Genomic DNA, 26,816 nt, shown 5'->3' with positions numbered 1-26,816 from the left:
GAGGCCACCACATTGGCTACCCTGATATAGAACTTCCTAATGTTCAAAGCATCACATGCATAATCTATCTTTATATACTGCTGTCAGTGTACATGGCATTCTACAAAGTGTGACAGGTCCCTGTTCCAAGGGCCTTAAAGTCTAAAATAGACACAACACGGGAAGGGAAGGGAAGGGGGAGGAGGCATGGGCAGGCAGCAGGGGAATGTGTTGTTGTTGTTGTTTTAATTCCACCTACTTTGCTAAGTTGTGTATTTATTACCTGCCCTTCACCCAAAGGTCTCAGGGTGAGTCAAAGCATTAAAACACTGTGTTAAAAACAATTTAAAAGAACTGTCAAGCACAGAAATAAGGTGAGTCCTAAAAACATAGGAGAGCAGGGTAAAAAAAGTGCATCTTCAGCATTCTGCAGAAGCTGTATAACAAGGGTTCCAGATGTACCTCTGTGGAAAGGAAGTTCCATAGCTTAGGGGCTGCAAAAGAGAATGTCCTCTACTGGGCCGCCACCCCTGGGGCTCCAAGGGTGGTGGAATGGACCAAGAGGACCCCTCTGCTGATCTCAGCACTTGAGGATCTGTAGGGAAGGAGGCAGTCTTTCAGATATTTGGGGCCTGAGTCATTTAGGACTTTGAACACTAGTGGGAGGACTTTGAATTGAGTCCGGAAACGAACTGGCAACCAGTTCCGCTGTATTAAAACAGGGTATGTTATATGGGATCTAAATGGAACCCCAACCAGTAATCTGGCTGCTGCATTTTGAACCAACTGAAGTTGGTCACGGTCAGCATTATACTAATCCAGTCTGGAAGCTAACAGAACACGGAGTACAAGGTGTTATACCTGCTTTGGACCAGAGTGATGATTCGAAGTTGGAGATTATATGTGGAAGGGTTGTAGTCAGGTCTGGTACCAGATTATGGGAGGCCCCCAGCAAGGTATTCTCTGAGCTCCCCAACTGAGGTGTGTTGGAATGGCAGGGATGCCAGGGCTGTCAGGATGAGGAGGACCCAGAGAAGGGCACCATCCACTACTGGGGGCCCTCAGGAATCAAGTCAGGAGACCTCAGTGCTCCTGTGGAACATGAGGATGCTCCAGATGGGCTGGGGGACTAGGGCCAGCAGACGAGCAGGAAGACAGCATGGAATATATAACTGAAGTGGGCACCATACTCTTTCTCCCAAAAGCCTTTGGATTCAAACACAGTGTTTGTACTTTGGTGGGCAGCAGATGCATTTTTTTGTGTGTTTGAAGGGGGAATATGGCTACTCAGTTTTTCCTTTCAGCAATGGGGCATTAAAATGGAAAAAGAAATCCTCCTCCCAGTGTGTGCCCTTCTAGAGCTTGTGGACCCTGGTTTATAAATCATGGTAAGAGCACATGCATTGCGCACAAATACAAAGGGGAAAAAACAACACAGCACAGTATATCTGGAAGAGACCTAAATCAGATAAGGAGAGTACTTTTATACCAAAACAAGAGCCACAAGTCCCGTAAGGTTTCCATTTTGGGGAAGTTCTGTAACACCCATGTCAAGAATTCCTGAGAGTTGAACCCTTTCAGTTTATTATCCCAGTTCACAAATTCAAGGAAGTACTTGGGTCTTAGCCTTAAGTGCAGTCACTGCCGACATGCTATCTGCCCTTTTCCAAATGATTTCACCGGCTTCCAATTTGATCCCTGAACCTGGCATGTTTTAGCATGTTAACCCCACAGTCCCCAAACAAGCCTACATGCAATATCTGCAGATTAATTAAAAGGAGTCCGTTTCCTTCATAAAGTTTTTCGATTTTTAATGAGTTGTCCTCATCAAATGAAGGAGATGAGAGTGAGGAGTTCAAAATTCAATTATAAAAAGGACCACTGTAATAAGAGAGTTAAACCAGGCAGAAGGTTCGCAGTTACACGTGAGCAATCCCATTAGGGTTCAGAGTACACATTCAAGGCCAGTGCCTCAGCTGCTATATGTTGGCATAGCTCTATGAAGCTGTGGGAGCTTTGCTGATTTCTGCAGTAGTATAGATAATATCGCACTGGAGAACATAAACAGTATTTAGTATCGTATATCATCTCCATTCCTTAGCAGCAAAAGATGTTCAAGTGCGGTCAAAATACATCTTCTGACTTCCTCTATTCTGAAACAGCAAATAATTGTTTTTGGAATGACCGTATGTTTTCCATGTAGAAGGTCTCAAGTTCTGTCCTGACGTCTCCTGGTATAGGGTTGGTAAAGATCCCTGTCTGAAACCCTGGAAAGCCCTTGCCAGTCAGTGCAGAGTAGATAAACCAATGCTCTCAGTCCATATAATGCAGCTTTCTAGGTTTAGCCTTGTAGCACCTTAAAGACCATTTGATTTATTATGGCATTAGCTTTTGTGGACTAGCGTCCACTTCATCAGATGCTTGGTGGTTACCTACTTCATCATTTGACAAAACCTGGTGCCTTTCATGATGACAATTTACAGAACAGACTCTAGTCTATGAAAACTTGTGCTCTTTTACACCTACATGCACCTTAAAGACTAATTCAAGGTGTCAAAAGACCCTGTTTTGTTTTTGTGGCAACAGACTAACAAGACTACCTTTCTAAAAATTGCATCCATCCTGAGATCCTTGTGGCCAGCTTATCATTGATGCACCAGAAACCTACATGGATTCATGCTGTGTGTTTTGAATGATAAATGCAGAGAAAACATGGATTCTTATGGCCACATATTCTTCAGAAAATTGATGGGGGCAATTCATTCATGGTAGAAATGTAGAAATGTACATGTGTTGTTGAATTGTTCAAAAAGCTGCCAGTCATGACATGATATCATGCAGGCACCTGGAATAACCCTAGTATCTGAGCATAACATAAACCGCAATCCTATTCATGCTTCTTTGGGAGTAATTGAGCTCAGTGGGGCATACTTCTAAGAAAGAATGTGCAAGAGAGGTTTTTTTGGGGGGAGGGGGGTTGTAAAATTGCTTAAAGCATACGGCATGATGGTTCAATCCACTGGGGGAAATCAATTATCTGTAGCCTCTGATCACTTCAGGACATGACTCTCACTAAATCTCCTCTTCTCTCAATTTTCATGCCATGGTACTTGGGCTGCTGTTCAGAACATGTTTTTTGGACCACCACTTCCTTTCATGGTTGTTGCTCAACTGTTGTTAATGGCTGTTGTTTATATTCAATAAATATAGCATGTATTGCTGTGTTCTTACTCTGCACTGGATAAAGGTTCCCAATTAGCTAAGTACTGCAACCCCCCCTATTTTTCAAGTCAAGCCACAGACCCCCTACTTTTGAAATTTTTGATATCTCTATGGTAGTTTTTGCTATATGAATGGTGCCACAGACCACTAATTGGGAACTACAGAGGTAGAGTATTTCACTCTGGGTCCCATGGCTACCCCATGGCTATCCCCCTTCCATCATGTACGCATTGAACATACCATTTTGGCTTCCTTGACTTCAACATACGATATGAAGTGGACCCCCTGCAACCACAGTCACTGAGACAACCACTGTTTGTCTGCCATTGTCACCACGTCCAGAACCATGGACAGTTCTCATTGCTGTTCCTCATGTTGCCACCAAGTCTTAGGGTGGAGCTGCACAACACATTGAAGTCCATGATTCCAACCCACCCCCCCAGCTAATTCTGGAGCTTGAAGTAGAAGGTTTTCCTGTTGTGGCATCCAGAATGTGCAACTAAATGCCCCAACAAATTCGGTTGTCTGCATTCACTTTACAGCCAGGCCATTGCTGTCTTAAGATGTTTCTTTTATGACCTGCTTTTAATTTATCTGCTGTGGAGGATTTCCCTTGTTTTAGCCTTGGCTCTGTTCAATATTCATTTTAATGTTTTAACTGCTGCTTTTGTGTGAGGTGTGGGTTTGCTTTGTATTTCTTAATTAAAACTATTGTTTTAATGGTCCCCCCCCCCCCAAAAAACTTTGTTAGCTAATACTCCCTGGAGAATTTCTGATAGAATATAAGTACAGGAATGAATGGCTAAGTCTGGCATTTTCTGCTAAAAGTCATTCCCCCAAAGGAGCTTCCCCCTTAACCATCTAGCAGAAAAGATACCGTATTGTTCGGTGAATAAGATGCCCCCATGTATAAGACAGCCCCTATTTTTTTGTGCCCTGAAGGAAGAAATAAATATTTTAAATACTTGAGATTGCTAAAATTGTTGAGCTTTCTTGGGGAATTTGTCCAAATTCGCCGCCGCTGAAGGAGGCAGACAGGCAAGGCAGGGTGGGTAGGCAAGTGAGTGATTGACAGTTAGCAACAGGGAGCAGGACGAATAGCTAAAGTGCTGGACCATATTTTTATGTGTATAAGACAACCCCCGTGTATAAGATGAGCCCCTATTTTGGACTAAAAAGCTAAGCAAAAAACATTGTCTTGTACGCGAAAAAATACGGTACATGTCTTATATTTCATTTACTTGTTTCCTGACCTCCTCACACCTCCCTTTTTTGTATTCCAGTTCACATGGTTAATTCAGCAAATCCCTTCCCTCTTTGTTTTTATCTTAATTCTATATCTTAACATATTATAACTTCATATTTTCATCTAGTTATCAATCCATTTTTACATATTCTTTTTAACCTTGTTGCTAAAGCCGTTTCATTTCAATCCAGCATCATTTTAACATTCATTAATTTTACAATATTTCTGCAAATAGTCTTTAAATTTCTTCCAATCTTCTTCCACCAACTCTTCTCCCTGGTCTCGGATTCTGCCAGACATTTCCGCCAGTTCCATGTATGAGTGTAATGTAAGCTTCCTTCCACGACTCTGGCGCTTTTTTCCCCTCCAAAATTTCATTGCAAACCTCCTTTAGTGGTTGAATTAACCAATCTTTCAAAGATCTATAGTATTTTGAGGTTAAACCGTCTGGCCCTGGAGATTTGCCCAACTGCATATTCTGGATGGCACCTTCAACCTCCTGTTCCGTTATTTTATAGTTCAGCATTAACTTATTTTCTTGAGAAATTTTTTGTAATCCATTTGTTCTTAAAAATTGGTCTATATCAGTCTCTTTCTGTGGCCCTTGTGTATATAGTTGTTTAAAATACCTCTGGAAACACTTTCTAATCTCCAATGGATTCTGTATATTCTTTCCTTCCACTTCCAAATTTGTGATGGTGTTTAATTTTTGTCTTTTTTTCATCTGCCAGGCTAGCAGTTTCCCACATTTATTAGTCGATTCAAATGTCTTTTGTCTCATCTGTTTAATTTTCCATTCTATTTCCTGATTTATCATTTTCATATATTGTACTTGATATAACTTTATTTCTCTCAAAATCTCTTGCGACTTTGGTTTCGCTCTTAATTTCTTCTCTCCTTCTTTTATTTTCTCCAGAATTTTATCTTTTTTCTCATTTTGAGTTCTCTTCTTTATTGCATTCTGTTGAATCAGAAACCCTCTCATGACCGCTTTGCTTGCGTCCCAGATTGCTCTTTTTTCAACCGTGGTATTCAAATTTATCTCAAAATAGTCTCTCAAGATTTTTTGGGCCTTGTTTAGAGATGTAGAGGTTACCAAGGTGTCATTCATCCTCCATCTAAAGGAACCAATTGGTGTTAATTTCATCTCCATTCTCACAGCATTATGGTCGGAGCAAGTTTTAGGACAAATTTCCGCTTTTCGAATTTTAGGAGCCAATCCTCTAGTTATCCAAATTTGGTCAATTCTTGTCCATGTCATTTTGGCTTCAGAGAAGAAAGTTCCCTCTCTACCCAGGGGGTTCTTAGTTCTCCAAATGTCAATCAAGTTCATGTTGTCAGTCATGTCAAAAAAGGTTTTTGGCAGTCTGCCGTCTTTCGTGACTACCTGTCTTTGTGACTTATCCATATTTGTGGACACCACTCCATGTCTCCCATCATAATGATGTTATACTCCATGTAGTCCAACAATGTCTCATGCAACTTCTTAAAAAATTCAGATTTCCCCTCGTTTGGTGCATAAACTCCTACTATCAAGAATTTCTCTCCTTGAATTTGAATTTCAATTGCCACGAATCTTCCTTGGTCATCTTTAAAAATGAATTTCGGTGATAGGCTCTCTTTAGCATAAATTACAACTCCTCTCTTTTTAACCTTATCCGATGAAATAAACTCTTGGCCCAATCTTTTGTTAATCAATACTTTCCTGTGTAGCCTTATCACGTGAGTTTCCTGTAAACAAATCAAGTCCAATTGTTCCTTTTTCAACAAATGAAAGACTTTTTTCCTTTTCTCTGGGGAATTAAAACCGTGAATGTTCCAGCTTAATAGTTGCAGAGACATGATGTCATTATTTTGCTTCTCCTCCAACTGCGCCAAAGACATGAAAATATTGATTTGTTTTTAATTGTTTTTTACTTTTCATGTATTTTGTCTTTGTATCTTTGTATCTTTTTTCTTTTTCTTTTTTCTTTTTTCTTTTTTAATTCTGTAACTCTTTACTGTCTGTAAAATTTCAATAAATATCATTTTTTTTAAAAAAAAGAAAAGAAAAAATATGGTACATGTACACATATTTTTTTCATAGTGCTGTCGAAGCAGCTGGGGGTTGGTTGGGGAAATGGTATGAAATGAAAAGCTTAAGAAATTCCTCTCTCAGTACCAGTCTTTCAGATTACAGCCTCAGCAGCTGCGCGCGCACACACATAAACACACCCAACCCAGAAAAACCGTGGAATTGACCCTAGGTACTTCAGTCTCATGGGACGCGGGTGGCGCTGTGGGTTAAACCACAGAGCCTAGGACTTGCTGATCAGATGTCGGCGGTTCGAATCCCCACGACGGGGTGAGCTCCCATTGCTTGGTCCCTGCTCCTGCCAACCTAGCAGTTCAAAAGCACGTCAAAGTGCAAGTAGATAAATAGGTACCGCTCCGGCAGGAAGGTAAACGGCGTTTCCATACGCTGCTCTGGTTCGCCAGAAGCGGCTTAGTCATGCTGGCCACATGACCCGGAAGCTGTACGCCGGCTCCCTCGGCCAATAAAGCGAGATGAGCGCCGCACCCGAGTCGGCCACGACTGAACCAATGGTCAGGGGTCCCTTTACCTTTTACTTCAGTCTCATATACACACTTTTGCACCTGAGCCATAAATTGTGGCACACTGTCAAAAACCAGAGCTATGTCTCTGACTCGCCTTTCTCCTTTTGTTTAGTAAAACTGCCATGTGTCCCAATGATAGTCTTCAGTTCTCCAGCCCAGTCATTGGGGACCTCTCCTGTCACTATCTAGTTCTGCTCGCAGAACTGTTAAGAGTTCACACCTATCGACTCAAAATTCACAGTGAAATTGTTCTAAAGCAGTGGGGAGTGGGTTGTCAAGTGCCCCGTGAAGCGTTTGCACACAAATTAGACATCAGGAGAGAGGGAGGAATAGTAGAAGATAAATTAAGTCAGTCCTCCAAGGCCAAAATGGTGGTAAAAATCTAGATAGTTAAACCCCATGACTAATTCCTCCTTGAAGAAACTGTAAACAGCATAGAAATTAAGAAATCAGTGTGGAGGTTAGTGTGAGACTAAACTCAGCATTTGTGATGTACAAGTACACCCGGAAGAAAATCTAGAGTATCTAGTCTGCTGTTTTAATACTTAACACCACTGTTTGCATCACTTTTTCTGTTTACACCAGAGATGGCAAGTGTGATATATTACAAATAAGGCAGCACTGAATATTCTCCAGCTTAAATGTTCACATGAAGCTAGCATATTTGATGCAGCCAAATCACTTAAGGTAAAAGTACTCAATTGGTAAACCATCTGCATTGTTTAAAGGTCATTCAGTCATTTTTCTCCCTCTCTGGCTGCTTCATCTGTTCCATTTTCTTCCTTCTTTACTCTCATTGTATTTAGCTTCATTTGCCCACACTTCTGTTAAATCCTATTGGCTGTGGTGACTCACATGACACCATCACATACTTTATGTGAGAAGCCAAGTTACAGGGAACCAGGCAGAAGGCCTTCTCGGTAGTGGCACCTGCCCTGTGGAACACTCTCCCACCAGATGTCAAAGAGAAGAACTACCAGACTTTTAGAAGACATCTGAAGGCAGCCCTGTTTAGGGAAGCTTTTAATGTTTAACAGAACACTGTATTTTAATATTTTGTTGGAAGCCGCCCAGAGTGGCTGGGTATAAATAAATAAATTATTATTATTATTTATTTATTTATTTAGTGATGCAGTTGATGGAATCAACTAGGTTAAGAGGCAGTGAGGGCAAATGAGGCCATCAGCAGTGAGAGTAAAACGAAAGAGAACAGCACCAAGAAGAAGAAGTATCAAACAATACTAATTTGTTCAAAAGTCTCAAACAATACGTATTTGTACTGTGGATCAGTAAAGCTGGGAGGTGTTGGTTTTTTTGCACATCAGTGACACTGCTTTGAGATGAAACAAAAAAGAAAAGGAAGTTTGGCTTAACTCCAATTTCACACCTTTCCTTACCAATCTTTACATTTTGGTCCAATTGTAACAGTTAGGTTTATGGAACTTAGGGCTCAACTCTTACAACAAAAGTTCCAAAATGATTTACAGCAAGATTTTTTTTAAAACAACAACAACAGCAAGCAAGCAAGCAAGCAAGCAAGCAAACAATCACAGAAATAAACTACATAAGCATATTAAAAACTTAGTCAAAGTAAGTCATTTGGTGCTGCCCAAATGGCCACTAAATAAATGTAAAGGTTTGCCTAGTGCTAAAACAATGACAAAGTTGGCCCCTGGCGGGTCTCTTTGGGGAGAGCATTCCATGGATGGGGAACTACTACAGAAAAGGCCCGTTCTCTCATTGCCTTCAACCACATCTCCACTGGAAGTTGCAGACAGAGAGGAGCCTCCTCAGATTATGATCTCTACATCTGGGCAGTGGCACTTTAGGTATAGTTCATTAATTTAGCCAGCTAATTTGCTACTTTGGGAGTTTGCAAAATATGAATGCAGACTTTTGAAACCCTTTATGTGTTTTCCAGGGATATTTTTTGCTGTTGTCAAGAAACCTCATGAAAATCATGTGCATTGCCTATACATATTGCAAGTGGAACAGGTTGTAATTATATCTTGTCAAAAGCCCCTTTTTCCTGCTCTTCTTTATTCCTGTAAAAATATGGTAATTGCCCCTTTCCCCCTTGTAGTTAATTTTAAATTTCTGGAAGAATTAAGCCTGTTAAATCTCATCATTCTCTCCCCCCCACCCCCCGTTGGTCTCTATGGTAGCAGCGAGAATAGAATTACTTTGATCTCCATTTCTAAGTGGCATCTCGTTCCTTCCAAGCATTGACCTTGTTTGGTGCGAACGAAATTTCCGATAAAACTCCATTAACTTATCATTCGTTGATCTCAGAGAAACCTCTTTAGGGGAGCAGCTTTAGCTCTGAAAGACAAAAGGTGATTTGTTTTAGAAAATCAATGAAAAGCTCCATAAACTAAGGGAGAAAATATGCAATTAACTGCTCGGTCAGACCCCATTAGGGCTTTAATACTGCTTAGCTTCATAGTGCTGCATCTTACAAGTTGGAAAATGAGAAAGCAGCACATGAAGACTCTGAGGTCTGCTCCTGCATTTAAAAGGATCCGACCGCCATCATTGGTGTGCAGAGAGAAGGGTGTTTGTGTCTCCAGTTTCACATAACATAGTGTGGCAGGATGCAGCCAGGCTTTCTAGCGCATGATGATGTGGTCCTTTAAACTTCACGCAACTCCAGATTAGGGTGGCCAGATTGTAAAATGGGTTGCATTGCAAGCTTATTTGCTGTACACTGCTTTGATTTTAAATTCATTCATTCATACATACATACAAGCTCTTAGCCCATTAAATCTGCCACTGAATTGACAGAACTACCCAATACACAATTTCAAACACAATATGCAAACTGAAGCAAAGCCATTCCTCAAAATCCACCTTTTCTATAAATTTTCAGTGCAGTTCTCCTGCCACGTAATGTGTTCAGAAATTAATATTTTAGGGTAATGTGTGCATTTAAAAACCATGATAAATGTGTATATTGGGCAAAATTGCATAAAACAGGGGTATATTATGAGAAAGTCTCATTAAAATGCTGATGAGTTTTCATGACTTACTTCTTTTTTTAAAAATGCAAAATAATGTAGAAATGCAGAGAACTTTTCAGGTTCCTCCCCTGCCTGTTTTTGGTACACATCTGGGGCCTTGCTGCCTTTAGCAAGGATGGGGAGAAGTGAAGCCAAAGACTAGGAGCAGGTGGGAAGCAGAGTGGACTCCCAATTCAGCGATGAATTTAAAGATACATGGGAATCTCCAAGTTCCAGCCTGACAAACCTAGTGGCCACCTTTAAATCCAGCAAAGTATGGAGCATCCATTCAAAATGATTACTGCAGTGATGAATTTAATGCAATGTAATACACTCTAAAGCTCTGCATAGATTTCTGGAGTGAATCAAACACTGAACTCAGTGGGGACCAAATGGATATGAATGGGAATAAGAAAATTGGAATAGCCTGCTTGGCCAGACCAATGTTCCCTCTAGTCCAGCATCCTGGTCTCAAAGTGGCCAGCCAGATGCCTCTGGGAAACCCGCAAGCAGATCCCAAGCACAAGAGCACTCTCCCCTCCTGTGATTTCCAGAAACTGGTATTCAGAAGCAGACTGCCTCTGACTATTGAGGCAGAGTACAGTCATACCTCGTTACATTTGCTTCAGGTTAAATCTTTTCAGGTTATGTCCCTCAGCAACCCGGAAGTACCGGAAAGGGTTACTTCCGGGTTTCACCACTTGAGCATGCGCAGATGCTCAAAATGATGTCACGTGCATGCGCAGAAGTGGTGAATCACGACCCGCGCATGTGCAATCGCGCAGACGCAGGTTGCGTTCTGCTCATGTTGCAAACGGGGCTCCGGAACGGATCCCATTCACAACCAGAGGTACCACTGTATAGTCATTGTAGCTAGTAGCCCTCTCCTCCGTGAATATGTCTAATCCTATCTAAAGGCCATCCAACTTGGTGACTATCACTACCTCCTGGGAGAGTAAATCCCATATTTCTACTATGTGCTGTGTGAAGAAGTTTTTTCATTTATCTGATTTAAATCATCCTGCATTCAGTTTTATTGGATGTTGATGAGTTCTAGCATTATGAGAGGCAGATAAGAACTTTTCTCTAGCCACTTTCTCCATGCCATGAATAATTTTACGAACTTTGATCATGTTGCCTCTTACACACCTTTTCTCTGAGTGAAAAAGTCTGTCTTTCTTAGAGTTTAAGAATGGGGAGGCAGGCAGTGTTAATGACTTCTGATGGTAGTGGCGGCAGTAGTAAGTTGGGCAGCCAGTCCTCTCCAGGCAGCCACCATTGTTTTGCTGAATGCCCTGGAACTTGTTTCATTCTGTGGCTTTTTTATGTGTGTGTGTGGGGGGGGGGGGAGGGGAATAGTAGCTGCTGGGGGGGGGGGAGAAAGGCAGCGTCCGATAGCGGCCACCATTTTGGGTTGTTGTTAGAATACCTTGGAAAAAGATGGCACCCAGGGCATTCTGGGGGTGGGGGGAAATGGTGACCACAAGGTGTGGTGGCAGTAGTAAAAAGGAAGAAAGGAAGGAATGCAACTTTAATGTATGAATAGCTAAACGGATGTGCTTTTTAATAAATCAACAGTGAAATTAATGAGGTTTATTTTTTAAAGCGGAAAATGAATAGAGTTGTTAAGTGAAAAAACAAAAACAAAATTTTGCTATAATCCTGAGTAAGTAATAACATCAATTTATTTTAGTAATTAGATGTGGACTCAAATACAAGATAGCATGGGCAAAACAGCTAGGCCTGCAAAGGTTGCATCCTCTAAAAAGCAGCAGCTGCTAAAATCCCACTAAGTGGCTGTTCTCAGGCGTAGAGGGAATGCTAAGAATTGTATTTAGCCCTCCGCTATCCTTTCTGAGTAGCTGATTAGAGGGAATTTATCCTTGCCTTAAAAAAAAAAAATGGACTTGATACTCAGTCCCAGCTTTTGGACTGAGCAGAAGAACTGCAAGCATGGAACCAGTTTTACATGCTGGTTTCCCATTCAGCTGGGGAAGCAAATGTGGAAGCTTTGATTTGGCAGGTGTAGCCCCCACCTGCTGGATTAGCTGCAGTCAGTTTATTTGTACAATCTATACAATGCATTTACCACAAATACGCTGCGCTCCAAGTGCCTCACAGAAAACAAGCAATCAAAAATTATAACACCAGTGTGGTAAACTGATGATAGTTCCACAGTTAACATTTTAAAGCATATCAAAAGTTTGCAATAGTTAAAGCATACCAAGAGGTCTATTAACAGCATCTAGTACCAACAGCAGCATCAACATTATATCCACAGGAACGGAGGAAGCTGCCATATACAGTGTCTACTACATTGACTGGCAGTGACTCTCCAGGGTTTCAGGCAGGGGACAATCCCATTCCTAACTCGAGATACTGGGTGTGAACCTGGGACCCTCTGCATGCAAAGTAGATTCTCTGCCACTGAACTATGGCCTTTGCAGCCCCATTAAGTAATTCACACCCAGCTGTTCACATTAAGAGGCCTAACATTAATATACCTTGTTTGGTTGTGAAGGAATGGGTTTCTGTGCAGTCAGTTTAAAACTGACTCAACCCCCCCTTTTCTTCTTAGCATTTCTAAAATGCATAAAACTTGAGCTGATGAGCAAATGCATAACAAGGACACAGCTGTATAAACAAACACTCTCCTTTATCAGTCACGGCAAGGGATGGCCTTGACTGTTCCAGCCGAGTAGGAATGACATGTCTAGGGCTTACCTTACATGCTGACGCACAGACCTAGTCCGGGAACAGCGCCAGAGTGTGTTCTTGGAGATGGTTACCTCTTGCTCCAAGATAACAGTAGGAACAGGAATATCCTTTTATGGTCAGAAGTACCATAAGAATATCAGAGCAGGAACATATGTGATGTCAACCTGCGTGTATAGGCTGACGTGGTTGGATTCCTGGGGAAGGAGGGAGAGGGTGCCTGGAGGATATATATACTGCATGAAATTTCTCATTTCTTTGGACTTGCTGTGGACACACCACGCAGGTGCCTTTCTGCTGTTCTGGAGAGCAGAAATAAAGAACTCTTTCTCTGAACCAACCCTCGGTGTCATTTGACTTCCTTCCTCCTGTCCGGGAGCAATGCAGACCCAGTCAGTGAACTCCAATAAGGCTACAGTTGTAAGTAAGAAGGCAGGCAGGCAGGGTGGCGGTGGTTGAGATCAGACTAAGGTTGCTGGGGCAGTGCCAACATTTTTTTTTTTTAAAGATATTTATTGAGATTTTCAAAATGTTACAAAAAAAAAAAAAAGAAACCGAAGAAAGTACAAACAATAAAAATAGTTGACAAAGTAGGAAAGGAAAAGAAAAGAAAAGAACAAAAAACAAACCCTTCCCACCATTTGAGAGAAAATTCAAAATAAGAAAAAATAACAGAAAAAAGGAAAATACAAAAATCACAAACCTTTAAAAACATTTAAAAACAAATTCATTATTTTCAAATCCTTAACTGTCCTTGCCTTCTTTCTTAGACCTCCTCCTCCTCCCTTTCTTTGTATCCTAGTTATTAATTATCCCAGCAAATCCTTTCCATGTTTCATAAAATTCTATCCTTGCATTATCCTAAACTATTTTGATCTTATCTTTCTGTAATAAAATAAACCTTAAAACTTAAAGCTTAAATCTTATCCTTACCAACTTCTCATAACCATAATATTCTTTCATAATTCTTTAAAATCTTTGCTAAAGCCAAGTAATTTCATTCCAACATTTTTCTATCATTCATCACTTTTATAAAGCAGTTCTAATGGTAGAAAAAAGGGGTACAAACAGATCCACTCTTCATCCAGCGTCCCTTCCTCCTGGTTCCGGGTTTTGTCAGTCCTTATTCCCGTCAATCTAGCCCATTAACCTGGCAACCTTATATCCGAGGCCCTCAAGTCTCTTCCATGTCCCTTCCGCGGCTCTTCTTCATATTTGTAACTGTATTTTCCCTTGACGATGTTTTTAGCCCTTCTCGACAAATCAGCCCCTTTTCCATGTTCAACACTAAATTCCATGTAGTATTTAAAAGCATGTTTCAAAGACCCTCCAAAATTGAGAGCCCCCACAGTCCCAAACATCTCACGGCCCGTTGCCATATTTGAAAAGTCCAAACGTCCCAGCATAGGGGGGTCAATCCAGCCCCCCATTTCCAAACCAAGCCAGACTTTTCCTTTCCAAATCTGGCTTTTTCCAAGTTCATTTGTCAAATCCGAAAAGTCATATTCCTGTTGGGCCTGTTCTGTCAAAACACACTCCTGATTTAATGTCAAAAACTCCTGTTCTGTCAAGACACTCTCCTGATTCAATTCCTGAGTGGGCTCCACATATTTTCCCACTGTCTGTTCAAAATTTCCCACTGCCTGTTCCAAATTTCTAGTCGAAGTCGCCATCCAATTCACCTTCTCGTGTAATTGTTCCAGTAGGGCATTTGTTTTATAGAGAGCACACAACAAGGCTTCTGAATACATTGTCCTGCAAGGTCAGATGCCTGTTCCCACGGTTGTAATCTGTAACCGCTGCCGGCTCCCTGGAGTTAGTTACAGTTTCACAGTTACAATTTCACAGACTCCCCCTAGGGGGAAGACTTCTATTTGTTCTTGCAACAAAGTTTCCTTTTTTAAGATACTTTGTCCGTATATATTCCTTTAAAATGCGAAAGGGAACAGTGGAATCACTAGATTTCTCTTCTTTTAGCTATCTGTCAACGACACTTGTCTTTGGTCAATGAACTTCAAACGTCAGTCCTGACACCCCGCTCCAGGATCAGGACGGAGGAAAGTTACTTCACTTTAAAGTCCCTTTAAACAGTCCAAAAAGATCCCCCCCTTCTCCTGCTGTCGAAGGGGGGGTTCCGCAATTTTAAATGGTCAAATCCAATCTTTTAAAAACGATTTTCTGAGCTCTAGTTTCAATTGTCTTTGCTTTATTCTGTTTACAAAAGAACGGAAGGTTGACTTCCTGTTTAGACCTTCCCATTCCGTACCAAATTAGAGTAAATTTTTAAAGTCCAATTCTTTCCTGCTCGCAAGTCCTTATTTGATGTCCAATTGTTCAAAGTCTAAGTACTCACAGGTGCTTATTTTAAAGTCCAAATTGTCCCAGGAAAAAGGCAGCGCTCTCCGGCAACGGCTATGCGGCTTCGCTCCACGGAAATAGCAGTTGACTCACAGCACCGCGCCACTTCCCCCTCTTCACTTCGGAGCCCGTTAGTGGGTTCCTTAGCGGGTTGGGGGGGCGCTAATGGTGCCCGCCGAGTCCCATGGTCACAGGCTTCATCCGCCTGTGATTTTTAAGAGGGTTCCCGCTTCGCCGTAGCGGAGAAGACCCGTTTTCCGCGGAGCTAGTCCCCCAGTTCAGAGGGAGTCCGCCATTGCCGGTGGCACCACCCCGGAAGTCCGGGGCAGTGCCAACATTTGCCCTAATGGACCAGCCTTCAATGCTTGTCCCGTCCTGTCCTTGTTTTTTTGTTTTGCACCTGACCAAGCTGCTACCTTTTCCTGCCTCATCCTGCTTACTCAGAATCCCCAATTCAGCCTTTACCCACCTGGTACCCTCCAGATGTTTTCCACCACAACGTCTACCAGCCCCAGCCAGCACAGCTAGTCCTAACTAAAACTGAGTTTTGCTTGGTTTCCTAAGAGTGTTTCTCTTTGCTAGGTGCCTTAATCTCACTCTCTTGCTTGGAGTTCTGACTGCCATGAAGCTTGACCTTTCCAAAGTCCCTGATCCTGCAAGAAAGTGCTCTGGCCTTTCAAGGCATGACAAAAAAACCCCATTATATGTTGATTGCAAACCCTGCTCTTAAAATCAAAATTGCTATCTAGGATAATAAATGGCCATTATCGCCACTCATTATCCTACCCAGTAATTTCAATTTTTCAGAAAGGGAATTGTAAATAAAAATAGCAGCGCTTCTTAATCCTGCAGGACAACTTGCCCTGCTAGTTCTTCCCCCTTCAAAAAAAGCACACTTAATGCTGCTATTGTCTGCCCACAGGAACCTTTTTTTCTCTCTGCTCCCGCCTCTTATTTTTGAAATGGAAAGCAGCATCAATCAGAGTTTTCTTTGGGGATGCAATGCAGCCTCCACAGAAAATAAGTACTAAATTTTTAGATATATAAAAATACATTTCCTGCTAATTATGGGGAAGACTCCTCAAGGACAACTATCCAAAATAAATATGAACGGGTGACACCTACATCCCATATTACACATTATGGTAACGGCTGGCTGTGAAGGAAGAAAAGCTTTAGCCATTTTGTGCTTGGCTGCTTTTTGCTTTGAAGGCTCACATGCACAGGAAGGTCAAAAGTTTAAGGGGAGGTTTTGCTCAGGATCTTCTGCAAAGGAGGGTCCAAGGTTCAGCCTGGGAACCAGGCAATTAAGAGGAAATAGAAACTTTACCAAGAGCCAGCTGTCCTTCTGATGGACTGAAAGGTTGGAAAGGGAAGTGAAAACACTGTACAGAAGTCAAGTTGGAAAGAGGAGTCAAGTTGGAAAGAGAACTCTTTTAGAGGGAACTGCAGCAGAAAGGAGCTAGGAGAAAACTCCAAAGGGACCCAGAAGCTGAACTGAGTGATGTAACTTGAACATGAACATGAACATAAAATTTATTACGGCCATAGACCAGCTTGAGAAACACAAATGGAACTACAATCCCATTAGCAAAACAAACATTTAAAACGATATATAGTAGATTTTAAGTTTAAAAGTGTGATAGGCATATAAACACATAAAAACTTTAAAATAGACTACCTTAGAGATATGACCCGAAGACGCCCGTGGGTCTGGGTTTGGGAATTTTCTTAACAAACTAGATTGAATCAGGGGATGGTCTGCGCCTACAGATCTGTGCGCAGAATCTGGCAACAATCTGGGTTGTCTTGTGGTCTTTGCCTAACAGGAGAAGATCAAATTTTTGCTTTACCGGGAGGTCAGTAAGCCTCACCAGCAGGGGGGTCAATGGTTTCTCTACGTGCCTCAGAGTGATGTGACTTGATACGCATTGGCTTGAATAGGGAAACAGTCTAGATCAGGTATAGCTGGGTGTCTTCTTCTTCTTCTTCTTGCAAACTGTAAAGTGGCCTGCAGAGTCCATGATGGTCGTTTGGTTTGGAAGCTACAAAGACACGAAGGAATCTGTCCAGGCTTGTTCAGAAAGATTTGTTGTCCCTGCCTCTTTTGAGAGCCATTGTGCTGCTAAGGCATGAATTACTGGTCAGGACCATTCTATCCAGGTGACAAATTGTCACATTTGCTGAGGAGACCCAGGTTTAAGTGGCTATGAAGATCACTGGGCGATTTTGGTCCTGTCACTTTTTCAGCCTAATCAGAGCCGCGGTAAGGATAAATTGAGGGTGGAGGACAACCACACAAGCACAAACTGGAGCTCATTGAAAGAAGGATAGGGTAAAACAAATATAACTCTCTCTGTTTGTCTATCTCGGGTCATTCCACACATTACATTTCTAGGTGCAGGCTGCCTTAAATGTGCACTTAAAAATGAGAACTGCGGATGTAAGAAACAAGGCTTGCAGATATGTCCATCATGTATGAAACTTGGCAGGGTGCACTCAGCAGGGAACAGTCACTGCCTGGAATACGCTGTTGACGTGAACCTAGTGCCAGATCCGAGTTTTCCTCTGTTGAACCTTGAGTACTGATTCAGGCTTCACACAGATATTGGTGCTTTTACTGTAGTGCGTTTATTAAACAGGTTTCTATGCAGCTCCCTAGCAGAGCTCCAAATGCAGCAATGCAACATTAACCCGCCATGTTTGAATGGAACAGGAGTTTCCAGAGAGGTTGCACAAACTGCCACGAAACACGCCTGACCCTGCAGCATGGTGCTAAAGGCACGCATCAATTATTCAAGGATGCAGCACTGATACAAAACTAGAGCAGAGATTTATGCTGGGTGCACACCTGGCCCAAGTTATATAATGGCAAAAGGGTTCCAATTATTGAGACATAAGCGCTCGAGGACAAAGGCCTGCATTTGTTAAGAGCTGCCTGAAAATGCTTTTTTCTTAATCTACATGGTTCCTGCTACGCTGGGGCTCAGCTACATAATCCACTAGCTGTGATCACCCCTGCCCTTTCAGAAATCGACAACTCCTCCACATAATGCCCTGAATGACTTCCCCAGCTTTTTCTAGAACCGCACGTTCAGCACACTTGTTTAATAGCACAACGATGCTTTCCCTGGTCCTCCTTTTTAAGCAGCTTTAGAGGGTTAGATATGAAATGCAGAAACCAACAATCAGCAATACTGACTCATTCATGGAATACATGCACATTTTGGATCCCAGTGAATTTATCAGTACTGTTAGTTTTCATAAGAAAAAGAGTGAGATCCTTTATCTGCCGGACAGCAAGTTTAGCGTACTTGCATCGGGCCTGGTGTTGCATATGTTGTGAAAGTGAAATCACTGGCACCCCAGAGAGATGGTACACTCTTCTGCCGTGTGACGCGGCAGCTAAAAAAGCCAATGCAATTCTGGGCTGCATCAATAGGAGTATAGCATCTAGATCAAGGGAAGTAATAGTGCCACTGTATTCTGCTCTGGTCAGACCTCACCTGGAGTACTGTGTCCAGTTCTGGGCACCACAGTTCAAGAAGGACACTGACAAACTGGAACGTGTCCAGAGGAGGGCAACCAAAATGGTCAAAGGCCTGGAAACGATGCCTTATGAGGAACGGCTAAGGGAGCTGGGCATGTTTAGCCTGGAGAAGAGGAGGTTAAGGGGTGATATGATAGCCATGTTCAAATATATAAAAGGATGTCACATAGAGGAGGGAGAAAGGTTGTTTTCTGCTGCTCCAGAGAAGCGGACACGGAGCAATGGATCCAAACTACAAGAAAGAAGATTCCACCTAAACATTAGGAAGAACTTCCTGACAGTAAGAGCTGTTCGACAGTGGAATTTGCTGCCAAGGAGTGTGGTGGAGTCTCCTTCTTTGGAGGTCTTTAAGCAGAGGCTTGACAACCATATGTCAGGAGTGCTCTGATGGTGTTTCCTGCTTGGCAGGGGGTTGGACTCGATGGCCCTTGTGGTCTCTTCCAACTCTATGATTCTATGATTCTATGATTCTTTCTGATATGAAGAAGACATGTATGTGACTACTAGTGTCATGGCTCCAGTACAGTGGTACCTTGGTTGTCAAACTTAATCCATTCTGGGAATCCGTTCGACTCCTGGAACTGTTTGAAAACCAAGGCGCAGCTTCCGATTGTCTGCAGGAGCTTCCTGCACTCGATCGGAAGCCGCGTCGGGCGTTCGGCTTCCAGAAAATGTTCGCAAACCAGAACACTCACTTCCAGGTTTGTGGCGTTCAGGGGACCTGATTTGTTCGGGAACCAAGCCGTTCGACAACCAAGGTACCACTGTACAGTGGTACCTCAGGTTACATATGCTTCAGGTTACAGACTCCGCTAACCCAGAAATAGTGCTTCAGGTTAAGAACTTTGCTTCAGGACGAGAACAGAAATCATGCTCTGGCGGCGTGGCGACAGCAGGAGACCCCATTAGCTAAAGTGGTGCTTCAGGTTAAGAACAGTTTCAGGTTAAGAACGGACCTCCGAAATGAATTAAGTACTTTACCTGAGGTACCACTGTATTTATGCCAGTTGCTGGGAATCAAAAGAGGAGAGAGTTGCTGCCGTACCCAGGTCCTGCCTGCAGACTTTCCACAGCCTGCTCTGATCCTATAAAATCTGAACGATCAAAGAGGCTGGAATAGCCCTGAAGATGGACAGTCACCCCTGCCTCCCCGCTCAGTTTCCTCAGCATACAATGTGCACTACTTTCAGCTTCTTGGAGGAAAGGCAGGCTAGAAATGCATTAATAAATAAATAAGTAAGTAAGTAAGTAAGTAAGTAAGTAAGTAAGTATGTAACAGCTTGCCTCTCCTTGGAAACAATCTTTTAAGAATCCCTGAAGCCTGCTTCTCAGCTAGGCTTGGCCAAACATCCACAACACCCATAATAAAAAAAGCAGCATTGCTTGTTGGTATTTAGAGCATGCTGTGAAGTCAGAAATCGAGAATTAGCCTTGCTGTGCCCCTAAAATCTGCCGAGTTCATTCTTAAGATGTGCACTTATGTACAATGCAAGCATCCTCAAATGACCAAACACATGGAGCCTGCTTCAAGTCCAGTTGTTTTATTGACTAGGTGCATGTTGATAAAGAATGATTGGGTGGTGAGTTTGCAGAGACATTTTGTTCAGCAAAAATTAAAATTGTTTTAACACTTATCGGCTATGTGTTTGGACAGGGGGAAAAAGTTAATCATTCTTGTTTGTTCTTGAGATACTCCAGATGAGGAAAGAGAGTTTTTTAAAAAAACAAAAACAAGTGTGTGATTTAAAAATTGTTACACAAACAAATGAGCCTAGTAATGAGATAGGATAGATGAGGAATTAAAAAGATGGTTTGTACAGTGAAAAATAGTCATACAGGTGCATGAGCAAGGATGGACCATCGCTCAGGGGCAGAGCCCATGCTAAGCACTACTAAGTAGTTGTCCCATCAACAAGATTTACACTTGCACAATGGGACTTTCCTGCTCTCCTCTGCCCATGCACCCCCTAAATAATTATTTTATTTTATTTTATTTTATTTATTTTATTTTATTTTATTATTTCTACCCCACCCATCTGGCTGGGTTTCCCCAGCCACTCTAAATCTGGTGCAATAAAGAATGGGCAACTTGATATACTTTTATTGATGCTGTTAGACAAAAGGGTGAGAGGAGGAACCCATCAAAGACTGATGGAAAACTGCAGAAAGATATATTTGATTAATAGGAATCTAATAATTCTCAGTAATATGAATGAGTGTTAAGCTTTTTATTAATGTGTTTTGGTGATAGATTTCAATGTTATCATTGCTTGTGGTCCCCTCTGATGTTTTGTTTGTGTGTATGAGAGATAGAATGAAAGATTGAATTTGGAGTCATTTTCATGCAAGGTATTTGTTCTACCACTGAACTGTTGTTGTTTAGTCGTTTAGTCATGTCCGACTCTTCGTGACCCCATGGACCAGAGCACGCCAGGCACTCCTGTCTTCCACTGCCTCCCGCAGTTTGGTCAGACTCATGTTTGTGGCTTCGAGAACACTGTCCATCTCGTCCTCTGTCGTTCCCTTCTCCTTGTGACCTCCATCTTTCCCAACATCAGGGTCTTTTCCAGGGCGTCTTCTCTTCTCATGAGGTGGCCAAAGTATTGGAGCCTCAGCTTCAGGATCTGTCCTTCCAGTGAGCACTCAGGGCTGATTTCCTTCAGAATGGAGAGGTTTGATCTTCTTGCAATCCATGGGACTCTCAAGAGTCTCCTCCAGCACCATAATTCAAAAGCATCAATTCTTCGGCAATCAGCCTTCTTTATGGTCCAGCTCTCACTTCCATACATCACTACTGGGAAAACCATGGCTTTAACTATACGGACATTTGTTGGCAAGGTGATGTCTCTGCATTTTAAGATGCTGTCTAGCTTTGCCATCACCTTTCTCCCAAGGAGCAGGCGTCTTTTAACCACTGAACTACAGCTGCTTCTTTAAGGTGGCGCCATCTTCAAACCAACACTTTCCCTCCAATGTTTGGTAGTTCATGCACACAGAATATCTAACACACCACCCTCTTGTTTCCTTCATTGCAGCAGAGCCACACCAGATGCCCAGCGCACAAGTGTCCCGTTGAATCACCTGGATGGATACCTATTCAGCACTCTTTGGTAAGTCGGAGCCTTTTCCTCCCTCCGTTGCAAAGATTAAAGAGAATAAAGGAGATGTCTATGTCCTAGAGGCAGCCTTAGGGCTGTATACCAGAATGTTTGATAAAATTATCAGAGAAAGGCCAAATTAAGGGTACTTTCTGGTCTGTGTGAGTGGGTTTTTTCCCAAAGCAATTCACAGTTTTGTGGTTCTGTACTCTGTCACTGAGGGATTGAAAATAATCTAAAAAAAAATTCTAGAAAAAGATTTGTTGGTGTTGGGTGAAGCCTAGGAGAAGACAAAGATCCTCTTTCCTGATTTCATGGTTCTCCTTGCTTTCAGTCATCTGAATGAGATACATTTTCAACTGCTGGGCCCTAATCCAGATTTTCTAAAGCTGCAACCCTCCCTACATTTACCTAAAAGTAAGGCCCCATGAAATCACCAGGATTCGTTTCTGTGAAACTGTGCATAGCATCAGGCTGCAGAAGTCCTAAAATTAATTATGCAGTATTCACGTTGTGCAGGCCAACTTAGAAATGTGGTCAGGAAAATTGACATTTTGAGTTTTGCCTCTTCCAGTCGTGTGTTAAATGTTTAGTCTTGATACCCAAACTGAGATGTTATAAATATCAAATCAGAGGTGTGCAAGCTTGGATTTAAAACCTTCTGATTTGTTCCCACGATTGGTGCGTTACTCAGAAAGTTTTTTGAGATCAACGGAAACAGCTTTAGAACCAACTCTTTCCCATCTTATGGCAAACATATACAGTAATACCTCCGTGAACATCCGCCCCGTCGACCGTCCATTTCGGCGAACGTCCATGGCAAACCTGGAAGTACTGGCACGGGCTACTTCTGGGTTTGCCACTCGCGCATGCGCAGAAGCGCAAACCGCTCCGTGTGTGTTCGCACACATAGCGGCGCTTTGTTGAGCATCCCTTTCATGGAGCGTCCGGGGCTCTGGAACGGATCCTGGACTCAAAACAAGGTACCACTGTAATTTAAGCATGTGAGCAGCCCTCTGAAAGCTGCCCAACAGTGCCTACTACTTTAGCCTTTTGTATGGTTGATGTTTAAATATGCAAGGCATTGGCTGTCAGGTGGGTAGAATCTCCACTCCAATGATGTGTGTTCCATGTGGTGGTTTTGCTGGAGTGCTGATGCTCACTGCACATACACAGAGACTAAGAACCTTTGAAGGATTAGTCCTGGCCACTGGAGCTGCTTCCATTGGATAATATGTACTTGTTGGGCTCCCTACAAGATGCTGAGGTTAACAAGCTGTGACAGTGCCATCTAATTTAAATTGGGCCTCTGTTGTGCAGAATATTCAATGTGTAGTGTAAGTACACACTGCCCAGAGAATTATATTACAGGAGAGAGTCCAAAGCTGCAATTTTATACGCAGTTACTTGAAAGTAGGCATCACTGAACACAGCAAGACTTACGTCTCTGCGTAACCATGCATAGAATTGCACTGTTAGACAACAATTCTGTGCATGCTTATTTGGGAGTTAAGTTTCAATACTAACCCCACTTACCTATGAGTAAAGGTAAAAGGTAAATGACCCCTGGTCGTTTAAATCCAGTCAAAGGCGAATATGGGGTGCGGCGCTCGTCTCGCATCAGGCCGAGAGAACCTTCATTTGTCCACAGACAGCTTTCTGGGTCATGTGGCCAGCATGACTAAACTGCTACTGCTGCATGGAGGACCATGACGAGTGCCAGAATGCATGGAAATGCCATTTACCTTCCCACCACAGTGGTACCTATTTATCTACTTGCCCTGGTATGCTTTCAAACTGCTAGGTTGGTAGAAGCTGGGACGGAGCAATAGGAGCTCACCCTGTCACGGGGATTGGAACCGCCGACCTTCCAATCAGCAAGCACAAAAGGCTAAGTGATTTAGACCACAGCACCACCCGCATCCCTTTACCTATGAGTATCCAGTCATTTCCCTCTGCTTGGTTAAGTTACACCGCTCCCATTCACTGGAATGCTCTGATGTTTTGGTACATGTGAGTGCCCTGTTTTCACATCTTCCAGCTTCCCTTTGAAACGGGTGCTGGGGTTGGGTGCTGGAACTCCAAATATGGGAATCATTTTGTTCAATTATATACCAACCAGCCGTCGTTGTGATTGTTCACTGCTCAAGGGTGATGTTGTACTATGGTGTGTCTTTTCGTTGTAATTGGTATTAAAAATTAATATCCCACTTTTCAGTTCAAAAATAGGCCTCTTTAAAGTGCCCTACAAGGAAACACAGTCAAGCATCATAAGAGAGAAACAACATCACATGACATATACTTTAAAAAAAAAAAAATCACAGCAGGAATTTGCAGCCTTTATTCTGCCCTTTCTGCTCCTGTGCGGTCTGAAATGTACAGCTGTGTACCAAACATATATACCAGATTTCATTCAAACGTTTCAATGTTCCAGGGGATTGTCATGTTGCAAACAGACAAAGCTAAACAGGCCAGTTAACTCAAAGGCATCACTTGAATCAGTCTATACTTGTTTAGATGTCTGTCTTTCTGATCTCACTTCTTCTAAACCAAGGAAAGCCTTTTCAGTGCTGGTCTTTCAAATGATCCCTGCTTTTGCCCTTGAAGATAGTTATCCTCCACTTCCTTTAGGAATCCCAAGTTGTGTATGCACGGAATTTGCTGAGCAAGAGCGTCCGTCTTGCTACCTGTTTTATCTTCTTATTATATATGCCATTTAATCAATTTATAGACTGATGCATATGAGGAAGTTTGCAAATTAAAAAGCATACGACTGCAAAACTAAGATACAGATAAAACAAAAATATCTAGACTTCCGGGGTGGCGCCATCGGTAATGGCAGACTCCCTCTGATCCGGAGGGACTAGCTCCGCGGAAAACGGGTCTTCCCGCTACGGCGAAGCGGGGACCCTTTGAAAAATCACAGGCGGATGAAGCCTGTGACCATGGGACTCAGCGGGCACCTTTCGCGCCCCCCAACTCGTAAAGGAACCCCGTTACGGGCTCCGGAGCGAAGAGGGGCAAGTGGCACGGTGCTGAGAGTCAACTGTTTCTTCTGTGGAGCGAAGCCGCACAGCCGTTGCCGGAGAGCGCTGCCTTTTTCCTGGGACAATTTGGCTTTTAAAACAATTACCCGTGAGTAGCTTAATTTCGGACAATTGGACTTTAAATAACGACCTGCGAGTAGAAAGGAAAATTGGACTAAGAAATTCTTCTTAATTTGGCACTGAAACGGGAAGGTCTAAACAGGAAGTCAGCCTTCTGTTTCTTGTAGATAGATTAAAGCAAAGACATGGCAAACTAGAGTTCAGAAAATCATTTGTAAAGGATTCACTTTCATCATTTAAAATTGTTGAACCCCCTTCGGAAGCAGGAGAAGAGGGGCGGGGGTTTCCGGACTGTTTAAACCTGCAGAAGAGAGTGTAAAGAAAAGTAATTTTCCACCGTCTTGAACCTGGGAGCCAGGTGTCAGGACTGACGTTCTTTGGGAAGCTCATTGACCATAGACAAACGTCTTTGACAGATAGTTAAAAGAAGAGAAACATAGTGATTCCATTGTTCTCCTTCGCATTTTAAAGGAACAAATATTGACAAAATATCTGAAAAAGGAAACTTTGTTGTTAGATCTGCCTTTAAAAGAAAAGAACAAATAGAAGTTCTTCCCCTAGAGGGAGCCTGTGAAACTGTTACTAAATCTGAATCGGGGAGCTCTGCAGCTGCAACAGATTACAATCGTGGGAACAGACTTCTGACCTTGCAGAACAATGTATTCAGAAGCTCTGGTGCGTGCTTTCTGCAAAACAAGTGCCCTATTGGAACAGCTACATGAGAAGACGGAATTGATGACTGTTGCGATCGGAAATTTTGGACAGGTAGTGGGTAACTATATAGAGCCCACCCAGGAATCAAATCAGGAGTGTGCTCTGACAGATCAGATGAGGGAAGAAGATGTTGCTGAACCTCGGGTGCCAGAGATGGAGGGAGTTGTGGCCCAGCAGGAACATGAGTTGTTGGATCTGATAAATGAACTTGGAAAAAGCCAGATTTGGAGAGATAGAGTTTTGTTTGGTTTGGAAATGGGGGGTTGGATAGACCCCCCTATGCAGGGATGTTTTGACTTTCCAAGTCTGGCAATGGGCCGCGAGATGTTTGGGGTTGTGGGGGCTCTTAATTCTGGAGGAACTTTGAAACATGTTTTTAAATACCACATGGAGTTTAGTGTGGACTATGGAAAAGGGGCTGATTTGTCAAGAAGGGTCAAAAACACTGTCAAGCTGGAGTTCCCACGAGTGAAAGGAGCAGGAGACAAAGTAAAGTACAGGTATAAATATGAAGAAGAGCCGCGGAAGGGACATGGAAGAGACTTAAGGGCCTCGGACATAAGATTACCAGGTTAATGCGCCAAATTGATGGGATAGAAAGGACTAACAAAACCCGGGACCAGGAGGAAGAGACGCTGGATGAAGATTGGAAGAAAATTTGAATTTTTTTTTTATTAGGATTGCTTTATAAAATTGATGAATGTTAGAAAAATGTTGGAACGAAATTATTTGGCTTTAGCAAAAATGTTAAAAGAATTATGTAAGAATATGTTATGGTTATGAGAAATTGGTATAAATAAGATGCAAGTTTTAAGTTCTAGAGTTTTTTATAGTAAGATAAGGTTAAAATAGACTAAGGTAATGTAATGACAGAATATTATGAAAAATGGAAAGGATTTGCTGTGATAATTAACAACTAGGATACAAAAAAAGGGAGGAGTGAGGAGGTCAATGAAAGAAGGCAATGACAGTTAAGGATTTGAGAATATTGGATTTGTTTTTAAATTTTTGTGGCTTAATTTTGCTTTTTGATTGTGCTCTGTTACGTGTTTTGTTGTTATTTTTTGATTTTGATTTTTATCAATTTGTATTGTTTTATTGTGGTTTGTTTTTCTTTTGTTTTTTCTCTTTCTCTTTCTTTTTTGTTTTTCCTGTAATTTTAAAATTCTTAATAAATATCATTTAAAAAAACAAAAAAATAAAAAATAAAACAAAAACATCTAGTGTCTG

General features: G+C 42.2%; 1 protein-coding gene across 10 annotated transcripts in view; it reads left to right on the top strand.

Moving 5' to 3' along the window:
• Nucleotides 1–26,816, top strand: part of DLG2 (discs large MAGUK scaffold protein 2) — a gene marked incomplete at its 3' end in the record, with an annotated part of 818,053 nt that overhangs the window by 167,946 nt on the left and 623,291 nt on the right. For 8 of the 10 annotated variants that reach the window (XM_081001992.1, XM_081001989.1, XM_081001991.1 and 5 more), the window contains one exon: nucleotides 21,703–21,777. In XM_081001992.1, coding sequence (XP_080858118.1) covers nucleotides 21,703–21,777 — 75 coding nt within the window. The remainder of the gene's footprint in view (nucleotides 1–21,702; nucleotides 21,778–26,816) is intronic. The other 2 variants (XM_081001988.1, XM_081001979.1) reach the window with 1 other exon arrangement.

Source organism: Podarcis pityusensis, assembly GCF_964106645.2.
Source record: "Podarcis pityusensis genome assembly, chromosome: 4".
NCBI classification, from domain to species: Eukaryota; Metazoa; Chordata; class Lepidosauria; order Squamata; family Lacertidae; genus Podarcis; species Podarcis pityusensis.
This window is presented reverse-complemented; position numbering and strand designations above follow the sequence as displayed.